The 20183-nt window shown below is 38.5% G+C and overlaps 1 protein-coding gene across 2 annotated transcripts in view; it reads right to left on the bottom strand.

Annotated features, from left to right (window-relative positions):
- The window catches only part of LOC101851713 (splicing factor 3B subunit 3), a 36532-nt gene that overhangs the window by 13279 nt on the left and 3070 nt on the right, over nt 1–20183 (bottom strand). For both annotated transcript variants that reach the window (XM_005093231.3, XM_035968449.1), the window contains exons 2-19: nt 16864–17130; nt 16441–16611; nt 14909–15081; nt 14467–14608; nt 13910–14022; nt 13206–13268; nt 12420–12494; nt 11506–11609; nt 10656–10821; nt 9963–10058; nt 9579–9651; nt 6895–7046; nt 6203–6358; nt 5746–5901; nt 4991–5134; nt 4204–4326; nt 3013–3167; nt 1671–1845 (exon numbers count right to left, since the gene is read on the bottom strand). In XM_005093231.3, the coding sequence (XP_005093288.1) occupies nt 1671–1845; nt 3013–3167; nt 4204–4326; nt 4991–5134; nt 5746–5901; nt 6203–6358; nt 6895–7046; nt 9579–9651; nt 9963–10058; nt 10656–10821; nt 11506–11609; nt 12420–12494; nt 13206–13268; nt 13910–14022; nt 14467–14608; nt 14909–15081; nt 16441–16611; nt 16864–17089 (2463 nt within the window). In that variant the 5' untranslated portion in view covers nt 17090–17130. The remainder of the gene's footprint in view (nt 1–1670; nt 1846–3012; nt 3168–4203; nt 4327–4990; nt 5135–5745; nt 5902–6202; nt 6359–6894; nt 7047–9578; nt 9652–9962; nt 10059–10655; nt 10822–11505; nt 11610–12419; nt 12495–13205; nt 13269–13909; nt 14023–14466; nt 14609–14908; nt 15082–16440; nt 16612–16863; nt 17131–20183) is intronic.

The raw sequence follows: 20183 nt of genomic DNA, 5'->3' as shown, positions 1-20183 counted from the left end.
TTCAAGCTCTGTAAAACTCTTACAAAAACTAAAAACCTGACATAAAATCATCACTTCTTGCCTATTCACCAACACATGTGCTTTAAGTAACATTCCTTTGACATTAACTGTTCCGATACAACTGTGAAAAGATTATTTTGATGCATAATTTACTCATATTTCATTTCCATCACTTGATTGACAGTATACTGGATTGAACAAATATGTAATACTCATTTGCCACAATGATGTCATCAACTTTTGAGGAGAAGCAAAATCAAGGAAATGGTCACACCTAGTTATTTTTAACTCATCTTCATCAGTTACATTATCATTCTCTTCTTATAAAATAGAGATTCAGCCATTCAGAAAGTAGTACCAAAGAGTGTCTTCATACGTCACTCAGATGAGAGAAAGAATGTTCATCATTCATGACTGTACAAAAATCTAACCTTGCAAAAGGAAAAGTTATTTACCAAAATTCTATCGCTTAATCATTTAATTCTGATAATAATGCTCCTACACAAGGAACAGCCCGTGCAGTGCAAAAAGGAAATTGCGAAAGGTTTTGAAGGGAAACCAGTTTGAAACAAACAGCAAACACAGCACTAAAATTTGACAGATTATTTGCTTTCAGTCACATCTGTGTGGTAAGTAAACATTCCTTTGACTTCAATTTTGACCATAAAAAGGTGGGAAAGCTGTTTTAGATTTCACCGGCAGACTTCAATTCCTGAGTTCATTGAGAACTTTTGCATATTGATTGATCAATAAGAACATAAAATAGAAATAAACTAAGAACCATCCAACTTCATTGACTTGTTTGTTTTAGTAGAGGTTTTACGGCGCTCGCAACAGCATACTTCATTAACTGTAAAAAGCAAGAAAAAAATTCAAGAAATAGCGAAACTGGATGGGTATAACAGATCCTCATCACGAAGTAGTACCAAATAATATCTCGATATATCATTCAGAAGAGTGAAAGAATAAATGGAGACTCAAACCTTAAAAATGGAATTTGAAGCCTTTAGACAAAAATGAAGTCCCAAAATGTTCCACTACAAACTATCTTACTCATCCTATGAGCAAAAGGAAACATGTTTACACTTACACTTTATATCAACAAAAAGAAAAAATTCTGGTTCACAGCAATGAAAGATTTCTGCTTCTATGTATTGTCTTCCATCTCCTTGGTAAAAGTAAAAGCCCTGATCACACTAATTTCATGAAACCAGAGAATTTCTTCATGTTTAGGGGAAGTGGCAATGCATAGAACAAAAAAGGGGGAAAAAACCAACATGGTAACAGGGATTTCACAAAAAACTATCGGACAACCATCAGTGTAAATCATTTCAATGAGAATAATAATTCTACAGAGTTAAAAAATGAAACAACAGATATAATGAACAGACCCATATGAACTTTTTGTAGTTACTATTGAAAAGGGGAAAGCAGTCATTTCAGAAAATAGTACCATTGAGTGTCTTCATACGTCAACTCAGATGAGAGAAAGAATGTTCATCATTAATGACTGCAGCAGAGGAACAAAGGATTAGAAAAATTACATTTACTTAATTTTAACTCTCAAAACCCAGATTGATGCTCACAGAATCCTTCCGGAAACCCTGCAATCACAGAAAAACACTAGTCCTTCAAAAGAAGAAAAATTAAGACAATTAAAAGTACATTACCTCTGCCATGTGTTGTTTTCTCAGCTGCTTAGTCTCTTCTGTGTAGGCATTGTGATCTGTCTCAATGATGATAAGGTTGTTCGACTCTGGGTGAATGACAAACTTGCGTGGTGTGTACTGTAGGGGCCATGCCACCTGGTTGAAAACAGCTCCCAGTTTTTCTAGAGCCAAAATTCTGGAGGGAAGGGATGCACAAATATATTGAGAGATTGTAAATCATACACCACACAGTGCAAAAATGAAAACCCCTAATCTCCCTCACTGCAGACTACAATCTATAAAACTTCCAAGCCTCCCCCCCTTTTAAATACAGTCAAACCTGTGTAAGACGGCCACCCATTGTCAAGGAGAAAAGTGGCCGTATAAGAGAGGTGGCCGTCTTACTGAGGTCCCAATCGAAAGTAGCAGCTTTGCTGTGGTTTTTGTTGTTAGTTTGTATTTTGTTGCTGATTTTGCGCAAGGGTGACAATAAAACTAAATGTATCAGATGAGGAAGACCGAGTGCTATGTTAAAACAAACACATGGGTCGCCACCACTTGGAGAACAATGCGATGTTTCTGTCACAAGTTCATGGTGACGTCCATTGTTACTTTGTTACAGACTGGGGAAACAGTGACCACTCATCTCACTAATTTGTGTACGAGTTCCCGGCGTGACTTAAGGGTTATGCGGGATCACATGCTAACCAGGAGCTGAAAATTGGTAGCTTTTGGTCAATAGTGGGAGGGGCCTGCGCAACATGATTGGTCGGAGGGACTAACAACGACAGGTGATTGGATTATGACGGCTCGCCCACAACGCTAGGGGCCAATGCATGATATATGACAGAACGTAATGGAGTCAACAAGGTGGCTGTCTAAGACAGGTGTTATTGCCTGGTGTGATAGGGGTTGTGTGTTTAAATATGGTTGCCACGGCGGACAGGTGGCCGTTTTACACAGTTAAATTTAGAAAAAACGCAAGGGGAGGGGAATGGAAAGTGGCTGTCAGGGCAGGTTCAACTGTAGTCAAGTTAATAGCATTCCACGTCTACAAATTCCAGACACCTAAAACAGCGACTTCAGTGCAGTCAGTCAGAAAAGAGTACCGTAGGGTATCTCCATACACACATCAGATGAGAGAAAGAATGTTCATCATTCGACTGCAGAGGAGTAAAGCAAAGATCCATGACGCAACAGGGAAGATTCATAAGAATTAAATCAACTTTGAACTTAAATCAATTCCTTTGTACATCCTGAGCTATTGCCAAAATTCTATGAATATACAATTCAATCCTAACAAATCATTACAAATGTGACAACAAATTCATAAATTCAAGCCTTTTGCTGCACAAAAACACACCTCAGAGTATTTGTTGAGATGGCGACAATGCCCTCAGGACACTGCTCGGAAGCGAATCCAGATGCATACTCAAGTGTTTCATAGGAGAGAGGGGTCAGGTGGAATCGGCTTTGATAAGTGTAACTCAGCCACGTGCGACTAGACATGGCTAACACCTGAAAAAGAAAAATATATTTATAAACAGAGTTAATTACATCAGTACAACTGAATGCTGTCACCATGACTGTTCACTCTAGCAAGATGGTATTGTCAATCAAAACATTATTTTTCTCTGCCTAAAACTTCTTACTCCTATCAACCAGAACAACATGCTCTGGGTCGTTTCTGTTTACCCCCATCTGCCAGAATGACACAGAGCGTGTCATTTTCATGTCCCCTAATTTAATACACATTTCCATTCAGTCCCCCAAATACATGTTTACACTTCCTTTCTTTGTGAGAATTCGAAACTTGAATGTGTATTTTTCTAATTGTAACGGTGTTGTATCACCAACAAATTTAGATCTAGTGTCAGAGTCTCTTTCCCACTCAGAATTGTTACAGCTGCTTTTCTGCATCTATTCTCACTCTCTATGCTTCCTTCATGTTGCCCATTGTTAATTTTTTGGTTTGGTGGACGAGATATATCTGAATCCATTCGTTTATGATATAAAAATTCATACAACTTTCAAATGACAGTACAGATTTAATTCTGGCTGTACAGGAAAATCCATGAAAGTATTTCTGGTAGATAAGATTTAACACCCACAGAAATGAATCATTTTTATCCAGGCCATAAGTATATTCATTCGTAAGGAAAGGGCTCAGAGAAAATTTGTAATCACGTTCAGTCACCTGTCTCATTAAGTAATTAATAAACAACAGAAACAGGACTGTGAAAAGCGCAAAGTGAATACATTCTATATTTTACTTAAAAGTGACTATTTTAAATTTCCAAGAATAATGCCAAGCTCAAAAGCTAAGGACAAATAAAGAACAAATATACCTTCCCTGAATAACCTGATTACATAATCATTCCTAACCAGACACACTTTCCTTTAAAGAGCCCAGAGTTTGATTTTCAAGGGAATGCAGAATAGGAACTTTTACTTTCCAAACCAGTACTTACACATTTTGGATGAATTTTTATCAATTGAGAAACTCATTAAAACTTAAAAAATAAAATAAAGAACAGATGTGAGTGCAACTTACAGCCTCTGAACCTTGCATAGAGATTCTGAAAAGCTTGACAGCCCTGGAGCCCAGGTACCTGGTGCGGGTATCTGACAAGTCACCTGTCACTGTGTCCAGCACAGTACGCAGCAACACACCATTCTGAAATCAGACCAAAAAATACATGAATAAATACCTGGAAAGATATCACAGTCATAGGCCAGATGTTGCATTTTGGGATAGAGCAATGTTACAAGCTACCCACTGCGCAAAAAGAAAGATAAATACCTGAACGCACATTTACATTGTTTTATACGGTGGTAGACTGTTGTTCAAGGTTAGCTATGGAGAGTGGTGTTCTTCCAACTGAAGCCATTACTGTAGTACACTGAACACAATAGACACATATGCACCTGTAACTAAGAAGGGACAATCAAATGTTACTCTTCCAAAATTATAAATGAAAATTAGAGCTGTGACTTAAATATGATGTGTTATGTACATATAGTTTAACTCTTTTCATCGTCTCCACAAACATAAAATTTATCAGATATTCAATGACCTCTAAGCCTTAAACAACAATGGGAAAGTCTTCACACAGTCATATCTTCAAATATTTAAGACTAGCTTGCCCTTTATAACTTAACAAAATGATACATTGTAAAACACTTTTCAACAAAACACTCATATGACCTCAAGAATTGCTGGCCAGACCACTTATTCCATGTACATTTTCAGTCCCTGTCAGGCAGTCTTAACGCTATCATTCACATATTTCCATTCTACTGACAGCCAAACATTTCACTATGTACACAGAAAACACTACCTGTAGACCAATATTCAGATATATGCCTCCAGCAGTTCCCGCCTCGCCAGATTCCTCCTTCGCCTCAGTGCCTCCCATCTCTATGATACACAAAGATTCTGGTGGGGCTGGGAGAGCCTGCATACTCAGTGGTGATAAACAGTCCTGCGACCAAAGATAGACAATAATAGTGCAATGTCAATTAGACAGGATATCAATAGAAATGTGGACTTGTACTGAAGTGCAGGCGGCGGATCTTATCTACATTATATTTGTTCAAGTGCGTCACTTAGGTTGACTAAGACTTTCGAACAACTTAACCAATGAATTTGAAAAAAAAAATTAACAGTGGTCCAGAATCATTTAAAGGGTGTACAGTTATATTAAGGAGTATGAAGTCACTGTCGAGTAATTTTCAGTTTTTCGTTAGTTCCGTTTTGCCCTAATCTTGAGAAAGCCTGTCTTGTAAGACGCCATTGTAAACAAGCGAGGCTTACGTTCACATGCAGCGCACACTGATCCCAAAATGACTTGACCATCGATTCTTTTGAGTCCGTTCATCAAACGGGGTACCCAGCAAGTTCTCCATAAATTAGCCCAACCAATAAAATCATATAAATATCTAGTATCAGGAAAATCAGTCATATATGTTTTAGAATATTCAACACGAACGACATCTTTCATCCACTCTGAATAAATAATAAAAACTTGAGCGACTATAGACAAAATGATATCGGCTGGACACAAACACACATTATTTTGCTGAAGCAACTCACATTGGGATCCAGAGAGATGATTCTCACTGTGTTGTCAGATAAGCCAACAGCCAAAAACCGAGACCGCAGCTCCCCAGCAGGTACACGCCCCAAAGCCATGCACACCACAGCACTGGTCATGCTCTTCCTCTCTGTGTACTCATTCAATTGGCCAGTCTAAAGGGGGGGGGAAGAAATCATTTTGGTTTTTGTAAGTACAAATAATCCAATAAACTGAAGGAAGAAAAGTTTATTGTTCAGATTAGTATCAAAGAACCTGTGTAAAAGAAAAATGTGAAAGCCTGTGTTACCTGCCCGTTCAGAATGTGACTGGCAAATGTTCTGGAACTGGAAGAAGATTAATTTGTAAACTCTAAAAAATTACAAATCCATGATACTAGAACCTCAACAGGGCAAGTAGAAAAGTAACCAAAGAGCAAGATAGAGAGCTACAGGTTAGATGATTGAAGGTACTTACAGGGTCCATCTCAAAGTAAACCAGTTCACCATCACTGAGGGCAATGACCACTTGTCTCTGGTTCACAGCACACTTTACGATCGTCTTCTTTCCAGGGGTCTTCCATTCGTTCACACGCTTGTCTGATCGAATATGACGGATCCCCTCAGGATAAATCTGACAGTAAAATTATTGTGATATCAGTATATACGTATAATCACATCTATTTCAACTGTACATAACGAAGAAAAAAGGTTACAAAAACCTAGCAAAAGACAAATCATTTCTATTTTAATTTGATACCAACCACAAGCTATCATTAGATTTTTAAATTCATATCTATTAATATCTAATTTGTTTACAGGTTTTGGTAACATTATACTTTCAAGGAAGTAAAAATGTGGATTTACGAAATCCAATTCTGAAGCAACATTTTTAGAATACAAATATCTTAATTAAGGACACAAGGAATAAGAAAACAAAGGAGCAAAGAGCAGATTCTTGGATTTGGAATTTTTAAAAAAGGCTCCTCTCTCAATATCATGTTGCCTCTGCAAGTTTTAAGATTATTCATGGCAATATCAATAAAGCCCAGTTCTGTTAATATATTTTACAAAGTGAACAAGTAAATCAAATGATCTACTTTGAAATTTACTCAGAGTTAGAATGATAACACAAGGTCTAGTCCCTACAGCTGTGGCCTTTTCACTGACCTGCACCAAGGCATCATCTCCTAGCTGAGAACTAGAAATTGTGGGGGTGGTACCCAGGAAACCTGAGTCTGTGACTTCCTCAACAGTTTCTCCGATAGAGAGAACCAGCGTAGCACTCATGAAAGACACTATGATGTAAGCGTCGTAGTCATCTGAAAAAAACAAAAAAAACAACAAAACATTCCACAATTAGTAATGGTGTTGTCTTTTTACTATAGTTTAGTTTGGTTTGAGAAAAAGCTCATGGGACATAATGTAAAGAAATGCACAAATTATTTCTTTTCTGAATGAAAGAAAGACAATGTATCATATATAGGGACACCCCCCCCCCCCCCCCCCCACAAAACAACAAGAAGTCGCAGTTAGGAAATTATTTGCAACTGTTTCTGGACAAGCCCCCCCCCCCCCCCGACGAGTCTTTGTTCGTTCTCTAAAGCAAGGTTGCCTAGACCTGCATGTGAGCCTCAACCAGATTGTCTGAAAATTTTGCCACCCCGCCCCCCTCCCATAAGAGCTTTTGACAATTTTGTGGGTGTCATAAGGAAGGACTTCCGAGTAACGAGCGACAACCCCAACAAACACAATAAAGAAGAGACCTAACTCTAACCCTATCCCTAGGCCTGCCCCAAAAAAGAACCTGCAACAGGCCTCATGTAAAAAGGCCAGCACAAGTCCAAAATAAAATATTTAAAAAATTAAAAATTAAAAACCACACTCCAAAACAAACAAGGAGCATAATATGGCATAATTATATGGCCTACATCTTCATTGCTATAATAGGGTTTGATACAATAACACAAGAGAATCCTCCATATAGATCTAGAAATCTAAATATATCTAGATCTAGATCTAGATCTTGTAGAACAAGTGAATAGGAATAGGCCTTGAACTAGAAATCCGCACCCGATTCCGGACAGAGGGACTCAGCCGAGTCTAAATAAATAATTCACGCACCTGATGAAATGCTTTTTACCAACATTAATATTACAGCACAACCTATGATAGGGTTTGACACAATAGAATTGGAATATGAATCCTCCATTGAGGTCTATAATGATCTAGATCTAGATTCTATTAGAACAAGTGAGTCGGACTTGATCCACATGATCTGAGCAATTGAATTAGTCAACAAACGAAATTCAAAATGGCCGCTCGAGCACGAAACTGAAAGTAGATAATTTAGGTCGTCGTCCTTTTTCGTATTCGCATTTCGACTCAGGTTCCGACAATTATGTCGGAAACACCGACGTCGGCACGAAAACGAAAGTGCCGACAAAGCCGACGGGAGAAAAAGGGGGGCGCTGGCAGTCGGCCAGGCCTCGCACTACCCACATTGACTGATACAGGTGGGCCTAGCGATAGCATCGGCCAGCTCGCGGGTCGGGTCGGGTCGTGATTGTCGGATTTCAGACGATTGTCGGCAAACATGCAGGTCTAGTTGCCTGAACTGATCACACCAGACCGAGAGCATAAAAATTTGACAGCACAAGAGTGATACGTGGAAAGAAACTATTGTCTCCATGCTCTGTATGCAACTGCTGTAACTCTCTTTGAGTGACACTTTTTGTTCATATATTATCACCATAACCAAGCATTGGATCAACTAAATTTTCACTCATATTGTAGCACTATGCCGAAATTTAAAGCATTTGAGAAGCCGAAACAAATTTCTTTGTAACATTAGGCACCAATATCATAACATTTATATCCTCATCACACACATAAAACTTTCAACTCACTCAGCCCACAAGGGCCAACCAATAATTGGCTGCACAAGCATTATTAAATCATTCCATTAAAAAAAAAAAAATGTATACACCACAACAATCACCCATTTAATAAAATCAGATAAAAATATATACTTTTTCATCTTAAAGAACAAAGTAATGACACAGTGTCTCAAGCTGTACTACAAACAAAAAATTACATTTCCCCAAGGGTTCAGGCTGGGTGAGTCAAAACAAACAGGACATACAACTATCCACTTTTGTAAATTCTTGATGGCACTGTCAGCACTGTGAACACCTACCTCACACATTTGTTGACGAGGCTTCATCACCTGGAGAAAGAAAGTAGGCTTGGCATTGGATTTTGAGCAATCCAGCCAGCCTGTCATTAAACTGTTTGGAGGAAGGTTTTTGATACTGGGTGTAGCAATGGTAGGCAAGACCCACGACAAAATACAATGCCAATGCCAAGACGTTTGACACGGACTGCTGACAGTAAGCCTGGTTAGGAGTTATACTTAAAATAAAGAAGGAAACAGATCTCCTTGTGTATGATACTGTATACAGAGAATGAGACAAAGCCACAAAATACCTTTAAACAACAAGTACAAGAACCAGAACCATTCAAAATCTGCACAAAAAGCCCCTTCTAACACACATTTGTTGCTTTCCCCACCAAGGACCCCTTACCTTAATTGACCTTAAAGATGAGTGCTGAAAACAGCATTGCCAAAGGCAGGTGAAGGAGAGCAAACATTTCACAGAATATTGAAATGCAAGGATTTTCACCTCTGCCTTGACTGTCCACCATCTCTTTCCCACCCATATTATCTTGAAGTTAAGCTACAAGGTATAGTTACAATGCGTTATGTGCAGAGACTTATGGGTTGCAAGTAGTCTTATTTTCTGCTGTGGCAGCTACTTTGGCACAGAAGTATATCCCTCTATCATACTCACCATCAGTGTGACGCTTCACTGTCCACACAGCATTGGGGTTACCGGGCAACTCAGACACAGCCATCTCTGAGACCTGGTGAACACGATTAACAGTAAATTAATCATGAACTGGCATAAGACTTTAATCACCTTCACAATAATTTGTCCATCGTATAAGAATTGAGTGTGGCAAAATCATTGAAGAGAGACTTTTTTAGAAACCAGAAAAAAAAAAAGAACATAATATACCAAACTCAGGGGGGAGAACTTTTTCAGACCCATTACAAAATGCTGCATTTTGAAAAAGGACAGATACTGGTAGCTCACAAAAGCCAAGACTCAAAATTACAGCTGTAAATGACATTCTGTAGCACAAAAGTAAAATGAATGTGAGATGATAGTTACCTCAAGACCATGCCTAAGTACACGGAGTGTGGAGCGGGGACCACGCCCGCACAATGTGTACAACTGGGGTGTGTCTTCATTAGCCAAATCAGCAATCTGGGGAAAGAAAGGCCATTTTCAGACAAACGGAAGAATTTACCATCTTTTTACAATTTCAAAAATAATTTTGAAGATGCTAAGGACCGAAGGCAATCACGACTGATATAATAAGTGTAACTCCCACCATGAACTGGATTAACCCCCCCCCCCGGCATGAAAATAACAGCATACTTATGTTCACGTGCTCCTAGTACCTGCTTCACATACTAGGGCTATAAAAAGCAAGCAGGCACTTTTCAATAGTTTCATCACTGGATGAAAAAATTTCAAGCTTTCTAGCTTTACTCCTTCAACGTCAGGTGAAAAAAACTTTTGGTATGCCCCTCGTATAACCAATGGAAGGTCAAGACCAGACACAAGATGAAGGAGAAGCAAGCAGCAGTGAAGGCATGTATGTACCACCCGAAGAGAACGAGATGATGCCACAGTTGCAGATCAACATCCTTGTGCTGCCTCCCCATTTTCATTTCTCGTACGCTTTATGTCTACTTTGCCATGTGAACCACCATTATAAGACCAATGCTGCACAAATATCAATGTCCATTGAAACCGGAGTTACAACAATAGCTTCTAGTAAAAGATCATTATCAATACCTGGGCTGTGATTATAGGAGAAAGACTGTCCATCTCGTCCACCATGACCAGATTCTTCAGCTCTCTGGGTGAGAAGTGAAAGGTGTCTCCCTCTTCTAAGGGGTTCGCACTGCTGAACATTCTCTCTCCATCATCATCTCCCAGATGGGCAATTTGATACAGGTGACTGGGAAAGTAAAAAAACACATTTAATTTAACTTTCAATGAATAGGATAATAAGTATGTGCCAAATAGTGAAGCAATTTGTGAGTACAATTAATAAAAAGTAACAAACCAGTCTGATCAATGCCCATAATAACCATGCTTTTCTAAATTTCACATTGAAAAAAACCCACCTTATTCACTCAGAATTATCCTACACTTACATAACACATTGCGGCCACCTGCCGCAGGTGAAAATGATCTGTTCTGGTCACCTGGCCCGAGAAGTTCATTACAGTCACTCTCCTGACTGGGTGACCAGATGGGGCATTTTGTACTGCTGGCTGTGTGACACAACCACTGATCATTGGCTCCACCGGGAGTGTCTTCAATGTCATGACGAGCAAGAGATTTTAACCATATATTGAACAAATGCGACTGCAACTTCAATGATAATATTGCCATTACATTCTCGAAGGATTAGATTAGCATACAGCTGAGAATGTAAATGACTAAAAAGTTAACAACATTGCAATGCAACATCCCTGACCACAGCATATACCGAAAATCATTTTGCTTCATGAGTACTATCTTCTTTTCAATCAGAGACCAACTTTCAAGAAACGTCTAATTGTTCTGTTACACTGATTACACACAGGTGAAAAAGGATTCTATTTAAAAAGGAAAATACTTGACAGAAAGGACTCACTGGTTTCCAAACTCTGCTGCAACAAACAGAAAACCTGACTTCAAGACACACATACTTGCTGAAACAGGAACTGTGTCAAAGTATTTCAAACGGATTTCTGTTACCTAAAAAAGAAAACAAAGAACATTTTTTTTTTCAAAACAGATCGGGAAAGGGAATGAAAATGAAAGCAAAACAAAACTGTACTAAATTTAAAAAATTAAAATAAATCTCTGTTGAAATCAATATAGCGGAAAAGATTTAACAAAATGCCACACGCAAAGGACGATTCCGCTGTCTTTTGTACCCCAACACATGCAAACCAGACAGATCTAGAAATCCACAATCCTCACTTCAAATTTTTGTCACCCATTTGAGATTTCCTTTGTTCTGATCATGCACTATGATTACAATTGGAGATGTTGCATCCAAATTGTTTTCCCCAACCACCGTAAAAGCTATACTCACACCATGAGTACCAATCCTCATCTAGGGAGTATAATTATTTCCAGAGGATTTTGATTTCCATTTGTCCCAATATATTAACAGACAATCATCGTATTCTATCATTACTGACTTCATATGAGGTAGCCACCATTATTACTGTAATTTAATTCTTCCACTTTTCTCTCAATTTCTGTATCCCTACTCCTCATTTTACAGGAAAGACGGAGTCCTAAACCAACATTAAACAAACAACTGATTTCAGTAATTTCGCAAAAGATTTACACCCCTGCACTATTAAAACTGAACCTAAACTGGGGCAAAAGCTATTGTAAACAAGGATTGTGTGTGTGGGTGAACAGCATGGAAGCTAAAAAGAGAAAATAATGCATTTACACTAATCTTATGGCATGCATTCCATAACATCATAAAACATCTCGAATCCTTAAAAAGAACCCGAGCAACACATTTTCATAAAGTATTTTGCTTACCATATCTTCATCTGTTTCAAGAGTTATCTTGAAAATGTCACCTTGTTCAGTTTGTGCCAAGAAGAAAAACATTGACTGTTGACAAGAAAGAGATAAATAAACAAGTTAAATACCATATGACAAATTTTTGCTTCTGCCTCCTCCAGGAAAGGAAAGCTGAAGAATACACAATTTTTGGCATTGAGAAAACTTGAAAATGAAAGATAATGTTCATGGCAAAAAGGAAATATAATTCTAAAAAACCCACTTCTTTTATCAACAAAATAGCTCCTCCTGTCCTCTCCTGCATTTGTAATCAGTTTTTTTTGTTTTGTTTGTTTTGGTAAGTGTTTTTATGGCGCTCACAACTGCATAAAGTCATATGAGCGCGCGGGACACACTTAATACTTTTCGTTGGTAGGAAATTTTGAATTTTGCCCGCGTGGCGGCCAAAGCCTACTCTTATCGAATTTAGACCACCAAGAGATCTTTAACGTGCGCAACTTGCACACAGGACCTCCGAGATTTTTCGCCCTTGTCCGAGAAGGCTAGGTGTAGATCTTTCCTACCAGAAGATCAGGGGTGTGGCAGAAAGACAGCTGAAAGAAGGAGTCAAGGAGCAGCAGTAGAAGAAGACAATTTTAGAGAAGAAAATTTTTCTGTCGCTACCCGGATTCGAACCCGGGACCTTTGAATGAGAGGCCAACACCTTAACCTCTAGGCCACGAGAGCCCCCTATTTTTTTTTATTTAAAAAAAAAATCTCAACGATTTTCCCCGATAAAAATAAACAAATATATGTACCAACCTTTGTTTTGTGAGTGGCACTGCACACAAAAATCATTCCCCTCTCAGGATCATCCAGATCACACTGAAAATAAAGATAACAAAACATTATTACTCCAGAATCGTAATTGCAGTTTAAAAAACATATTTACAAATGGGGCCAACACAACTTTCTTTCTCATAAGAAAAGAAAAAGACAACAAAACCAATTTAATTTAAACAGGAAAATACAAAGACGTTTTACAGTGCATGGCAGCAGATTAAACAATAGCAACAATAGCTTTACACGATATATTATCTTGAATTGAGCCCTGAACCAATTGTTTGTTTCTGCAGCTAATTATAACAAAGAAAGGCACAACACTAGATCAGCCATTTCTCCTTCACCAACTGCCTTACATAAGCTGGATCCTAAAAACTCTTCCAACACTACCGCTGCGTAAGCTCTTTCTTTGGGGGGGGAGAGAGAAAGAAGTTACAAGAAGTAATCAAATACAAATACAGCCGAAACTGTCTAAAACAACCATCTTTTGTTGAGAAAAGTGGCAGTCTTACACAATGTCATTGTAATGTCAGTAAATACACAAGGAAGGCAATGGGAAGTGGCTCTGGGAGTAGGTTCAACTGTACTACCACAAACCAAAAATTATATTATAGACAAATACTTATGCAGTTGCGAGCGCCGTAAAACCTCTACTAAAACTAAACTAATAGACAAATACTGACCCTTCTGCGTGGGATAGGACATCTGATGTCAGGCTGATCCCCAAGGTTTTTGTATGTGATGTAGTTCTCAGAGCAAATTAACACTCCACTCGGACCATCGTGACCCCCAGGAACTATTAATAAATGTGGGGAAAAATATATGTACAAAAATGTATAAAGCTGCAAATCAAATTCATGTCAAATCTCAAAACTACAGAAACAAAGATGGATAATCTCTAAAATATTATCTTAGTGAACACAAAGTCTTTGCAGTCCCATAAAAATTTGATGAAATAATCTTAAAAAACAAAAACATCCATTGTTGTATTAAGAAATAGCAACACTAAGTCTAGACTGAAACAAACTGTTCATCTTCTTATAATCAATATTAAATTCCAATGACTAGAAGTGCATAGAACTTTTATGAACGCCAGTCTTCAGCCAGAGGTCTTCAAATCAAATCGTCAGCAGCTACATCATATTCTTGTTTATACATCTCAAACTTTTCTTCAATAATTCAGCAATAACACATTTAAGTCAAAATTGACATTCTGTTTCATCCACAACAACACACCTACCTGAAATGAGAAAGTTAGCATGCTCCTCCAGTGACTCTGAATGTTTGCGCACCACGTGGTTAAGACCAAGGTCAAGCTCGTAGTAAGTCAACAACTGCTGAGTTTTCAGGGCAGCCTCACCACTGGGATCACCATCTGCCTCCTACAGAAGAATATATGAGATTATAGTATGAATAGTAGACTTTACAAAGAACACAATATAAATCCCAAAAATGAATATTGTAAAAACATTTTAAAAAGAAGAAAAACACCCGTTTCTATTATCAAATTACGTCTTTCCGAACTAAAATTAACATTACCAGAGGGCTTCTTAAAAGTCTTTTAACAACTAATCTTTTACCAATCCTCTTTCAACACCCAGGGTCAATTACATGAAAGTAACCTACAAACTACTACTTCTAGACTATCACAACAAACTATACATATAGGAATTAGTTAATACCTCATAATCAATTTCCAAGCAAGCAAAGGTCGGATTCTCAAAGCCAACATCCACCCCCACCATATGATACACCAGTGTATTTGACTTGTGAGCTTCCAGTGGAGAGGAGATTGTGAGTCGTGCCTGAGCATCGCGATTGAGAATATACACCAATTTTTGCTTCTCCACAGCACCTAAAATAAAAACACCAATTCATAAAATCATATCACAATGACATGATTAAAAAGAAACACACACTGCTCACAATGCATCACATCACTTTGAACTGATAATACTCTCTAAACACAGAATTACAATGAGCAAAAATGGTCATATGATATTTCAAACTTTGTGTGGCATTAAAATGTTCAGACATGTCATAAAATCTACCACTACCGCAGCCATATTCAATTCAAATGCCATTATTATTAGTTTCGAATCAAATAGCTTCATCCTGGATAAAATGCCAAGAACAATTTTTTTAAAGTGACATCAACTGCTAATAACATTCACAGAATTATGTTCTAATTCAAGAAAAAGTTAGTGAAGAAAATTTGTAAAAAGTGCACTTAGAGGTTTTTACTACGAAATGATTTTAATGGACACTGCTGAGCTGTCAGCATTTTAACCATTTAGCTCCTGAGGATTTGTCCTGATGCATGAACCAAAATCCTTCTAAAACTAGTCTAGCATACATACATGTTTAAAAAAAATTCAATTAAAGAAAAAATTGTTTACAAATTTTCATTCATTATCTATTTCATAAAATTAAAAAATAACCCAATTCTTATTTTGACTTAAAAATACAATACAGTGGGTGCTGCATTCAACGAGGTCACATTCAACGAGAAGTCGGCTACAACGAGGCAATCCTTAATCCCCGTTTTTCCCCCCTCTATATCTTCTTTGTAAATGTACGTCAGCTCCAACGAGGTTGCGATAACCAAACAAAAGCAATTAGGGGACCCAAAAGCGAAGAATGTTTCTCCTTTCTCTCCATCTCACGCGAAGCACAAGGCCCATCCTCCATTCCTAACACATAGTACTGCTAGATCTAGTGTGCCTCCTAAAATGGGCCCCAAAGCCAAGAGGATGGGCAAGGGTTAGCCTACGGTAGGGATGGGAGGGGGTGGGTGGGAACGCGATGCGGGCAGTGCAAACTGGATGAACTCTGGATGGGTAGGTCTAGATCGAAACCTTCATTTTTGTCAATTTCTTTTCTTTCCCAGATCAGAAAATCCAAGCTCCCGTCTTCACTTTATTAGATCTAGGCCTAGATGAGAGAAGGTATATTTCCACACAAGAAGAGTTACGGAAAAGAAAAATATTTTTAAAAATCAAAAATGACGGTCAGAACACGGCTCAAACACGCGCACACTGACGTGTTCAACGAGAGGTCAGATCCAACGAGGACAACAAGCCGGTCCCGGCAACCTCGTTGAATGCGACACCCACAGTATTACGATAGCACTTGTTTACAGCCACACTGGGAAATAAGTAATCTACAAGATAAAAACTACACAAAGTAAAAAAATTGAAAAGAAAAGGTGTACCAATCATGACAGCTCTTCCCTTGGGATCAACAGCCAAATACTGGCCGGGCACAATCCTGCGACATCCACTTTTGCCAAACGTCTCCTGATGAACCCTCTCAAATATGTTTTTGGATGGGATGTATTCTAGAATCACAATCCGTCCAGAATCTGAACCGGCGACAACGTAATCTGAAAAACAAGGAAAATGATTTTGTGATTGAGTAATGTCAATTCAGTTTTGATTAGAAACTAGAATCTACACTAAAATCAAACCCTCATTAAAGTAAGTATTGTATAAGTGAAACAAAACCTAGCATTTGACATAAATTAATGCACTTTGACAAAATGCTCTTCTGAACTTAATTTACAGTTGACAAAAATATTTATTAAGCTAATGGAAATTATAATTAATCAAAAACAAATTTTTAAATAAAAATGTACCTTTTGTGCCTCCCGTAAGTCGAAATGGCATGAGGGATCTGACCACACCAAAAACTTCTGTTGACAGAACAGGGAACACTTTCCCTGTGTTTGGATCATGTCGGAACAGTTCAATGACCTTCCCTCGGGACACCACAATTTCTTGCAGTTTTGAACCTGAGAAGTTTCCATGAATGGCAGCAACAATGCCTTGAGAGCGCTGCAGGGTCAAATTGTACATGTACATGGCTACCTGCTTTGCTTTACACAATTACTCCAAAGTCACACCTGTGAAAAGAAAGAGTACACGTAGTACACAAAATCACTATACATTTCAATTTTTTTTTATGAATACAAAAAGCATTTAGAAAATAAAGTACACTGGCTTTTCAATATTCATAGCAACATGTGACAGTAGGATAGGACGGAGGAGATCAGAGGAAATGAATGGTCTTCCAAAAACGGTGTTGACTAACCAGGAAGAAGATGAGATTGCAAAGTGGGTAATCGAAATGAGTCGAAGAGGGTTTGGCAGAACAGGAGATCAGTTTTGCCAGTCAGTACAAAACTTTAGACAAAAGGGGCGGCTCTTCACCATTCAATAACACTTTGCCAGGAAAAACCTTGTATTACAGATTTAGGAAACGCCACCCAGAGATTGTGTTACGACAGCCCTAGGCCCTGAGTGTGCAGCAGGCTTACGTCTCAGAAGAGAGCGGGGGCCGTTTGAGGAGCTCAAGACTAGGTACCATTCTATGGACTGAGGCCAGCTTACTGCTGGAACTTGCCCGTATCTTTAATGCGGATGAAAGTGGTTTCCAATTGTGCCCCAAAAGTTAAGAAGTTTTGGGCATGAAGGGTGACAAACACATTTACACATAATTACAAGTAACAATGAGACCACCATAACATGTCTTGCTTGTGCAAGTGGAAACAATCAATTTGTAACACCAATGTTGATTTCCCCTGGCAAGTAATTCAATTACACCCTCTTGAAAGTATTTGAAGCTGCATATATATGGGGAAGTCCAGCTATGGCAATGTTATATTTTATCATATTAAACGAGCTATTCGCTGGCTGGATCAAAGATGTTTGTTCCTCAGACGGCATCAATAAAGAAACCAGGTCAGTGCTTTTTGTGGATGGTCATGCAAGCCATGTTACAAATGAAGCTAGCATGTGTGAGGAAAATGATCTATAGATCCTTTATGGCTTGCCTCCACATTTGAGCCATATCATTCAGGAGGACTTGGTATTTTTCAACTCCATTAAAAAAACGAAGTGACTATTTCTCCGAACGTTCGGAGAAATAGTGCCGATCTTTATTTCTCCGAATGATTTCCGGTCTCATGATTTTTTGCTTATTTGCGAGAGAGTTCTGTGCCAACTTTCATTCTGCCATTCTGATAGGTCTGGGAAGGAGAAAATTTTTGGGTCTAGATCTATTTCAATTCTCAAGAGCTAGTCTAGAGATTTTTAGATGAGTGTAAAAACGTGAAAAAGAAAGGTTTCACAACAGAATGAAATCAAAATTATAACAGCCCATAAACAACTACAAAAATTAACAAATAAGGGCATGTGTCCACCTGTCTGAAGAAAGACTGGCTGTTTTAACCCTAAATGTGCATAATTTTAAAACAAAGTACAGGATATTACGTATGTAAATTATGGAATCACACACATTAAGGGGCCTGACAGTGTCAGTATACATGTAATCGGTTTTGGTGGAACGTACTCTCTACTATAACGCATTTAAATCTATATGTATACATGTATACACATATATTTAGAATTTAATGAAGGTAGGAACATCAAATTAAATGACGTTACACTATACAACATTCCCCCCCTCCCCTTTTCCCCAACAAAAAAACATTGATAGAAAAACAACATTATATCAGAACAGTAACAAGAAAGAAAAAAATACACAGTAACAAAATGAAACACCACAAACAGGGAAAAATAAAAGTAATTGTAACGTATTCAATAAATCAACGTGGTGACAACAAGTGAGAAAGAGACGAAGTGAAGCTAGGTGAACTTTCTTTCAAAAGTAAAGAGGTTCGGTTTCTTTTTTTTTGTCGTCTTTGAATTTTATTCCCCGATTCGGGGACCAAAAAATGCCAAAAAGTCGAGCGATTGATTGGTCGCGGCCGCGACAAACGCAGATGCTAGTTCTATGTGTCGTTATCAATAACACACCGTATATCTAGATCTAGATCTAAACAGCACACGAGTGAACACAACACATTAAGTTTAAGAGCAGTACCCTTCATAGGCAACGCGTCATATCTGTAGCGAAAAACTGTTTAGAACTGTAGCATTTGTTTGGATAAATATTTACTGCCGACATTTTTTGGATCGATTGAACCATATTGTATACGAACAATCTTTGGCAGGCCTATACTATAATTATAGATCTATCGAAATTTGCGGGAAAGAATGTGATTTCACTCGGTGTTCGGAGAAATAGTGCCCAGCTTTATTTTCCCGAACGTTCGGAGAAATAGTGCCCAGCTTTATTTCCCTGAACATTCTGAGAAATAGTGCCGGCCTTAAAAAAATTGGAGAATGGCAGTTCTTGATTAACAAGAAAGTACAAAAAGTACCGTAAGCAAGACTATCTTTGCTCCAGTTATCAAGAAGGCCTGGGACTGGGATAAAACAGTTTCCAGATACGAAGGTGAGAAAGGAATTGAGGCATTGTGCTTCAAAAAAGCAGGACTGTTCCCTCTTGATGTCAATGTACTGGACTGGAATAAAGTGAGATGTAACACGATATTCAATCCACCAGTCAAAACTTCACTCCAGCCAGGGGTGTCCACCACCTCAGAGCAGCCAAGAGCACCCACTACTCCATCGCAGCCAGTGATAACCACAGCCAGTGATGACCACAGTTCCTGGCAACTACAACTTCAAGTCCACTCCAGTCATTTAAAAAAGGGAGTGTATACAGACCCGGTAGGGGAACTCTTTTGTGGTTTTGGAAAGTTTCAGCGCCCTCTTGGCTCAAGGTAGACCTAGGTTCTTCTAGTAGATCTATGGCCTGGTCTAGATCTAGATCTAGACAGACAGACATAAATCCTTGGTATAGTTTCGAGGCTAGCCTAGATCTAGATCTAGATTAGATCTAAATGAAGATTGCGGATGTCTTTTCGATGAACGATCGTTTTTCCTCCGTTTTGGAGTTGGAGGAATTACAATTTGAAGAAAAGAACAACGAAGTGTATACAGACCCGGTAACCGGGAACAAAGTCACGAAGTATACAGACCCGGTAGGGGAACTCTTTTGTGATTTCGGGAAGTTTCAGCCCCCAGACCCGGTAAAAATCTAGTGTGT

This window comes from Aplysia californica, unplaced genomic scaffold (genome assembly GCF_000002075.1).
Source record: "Aplysia californica isolate F4 #8 unplaced genomic scaffold, AplCal3.0 scaffold00060, whole genome shotgun sequence".
Lineage (NCBI taxonomy): Eukaryota > Metazoa > Mollusca > Gastropoda > Aplysiida > Aplysiidae > Aplysia > Aplysia californica.
Note: the sequence above shows the minus strand (reverse complement) of the source record. Positions and strands in the feature narration are given on the sequence as shown.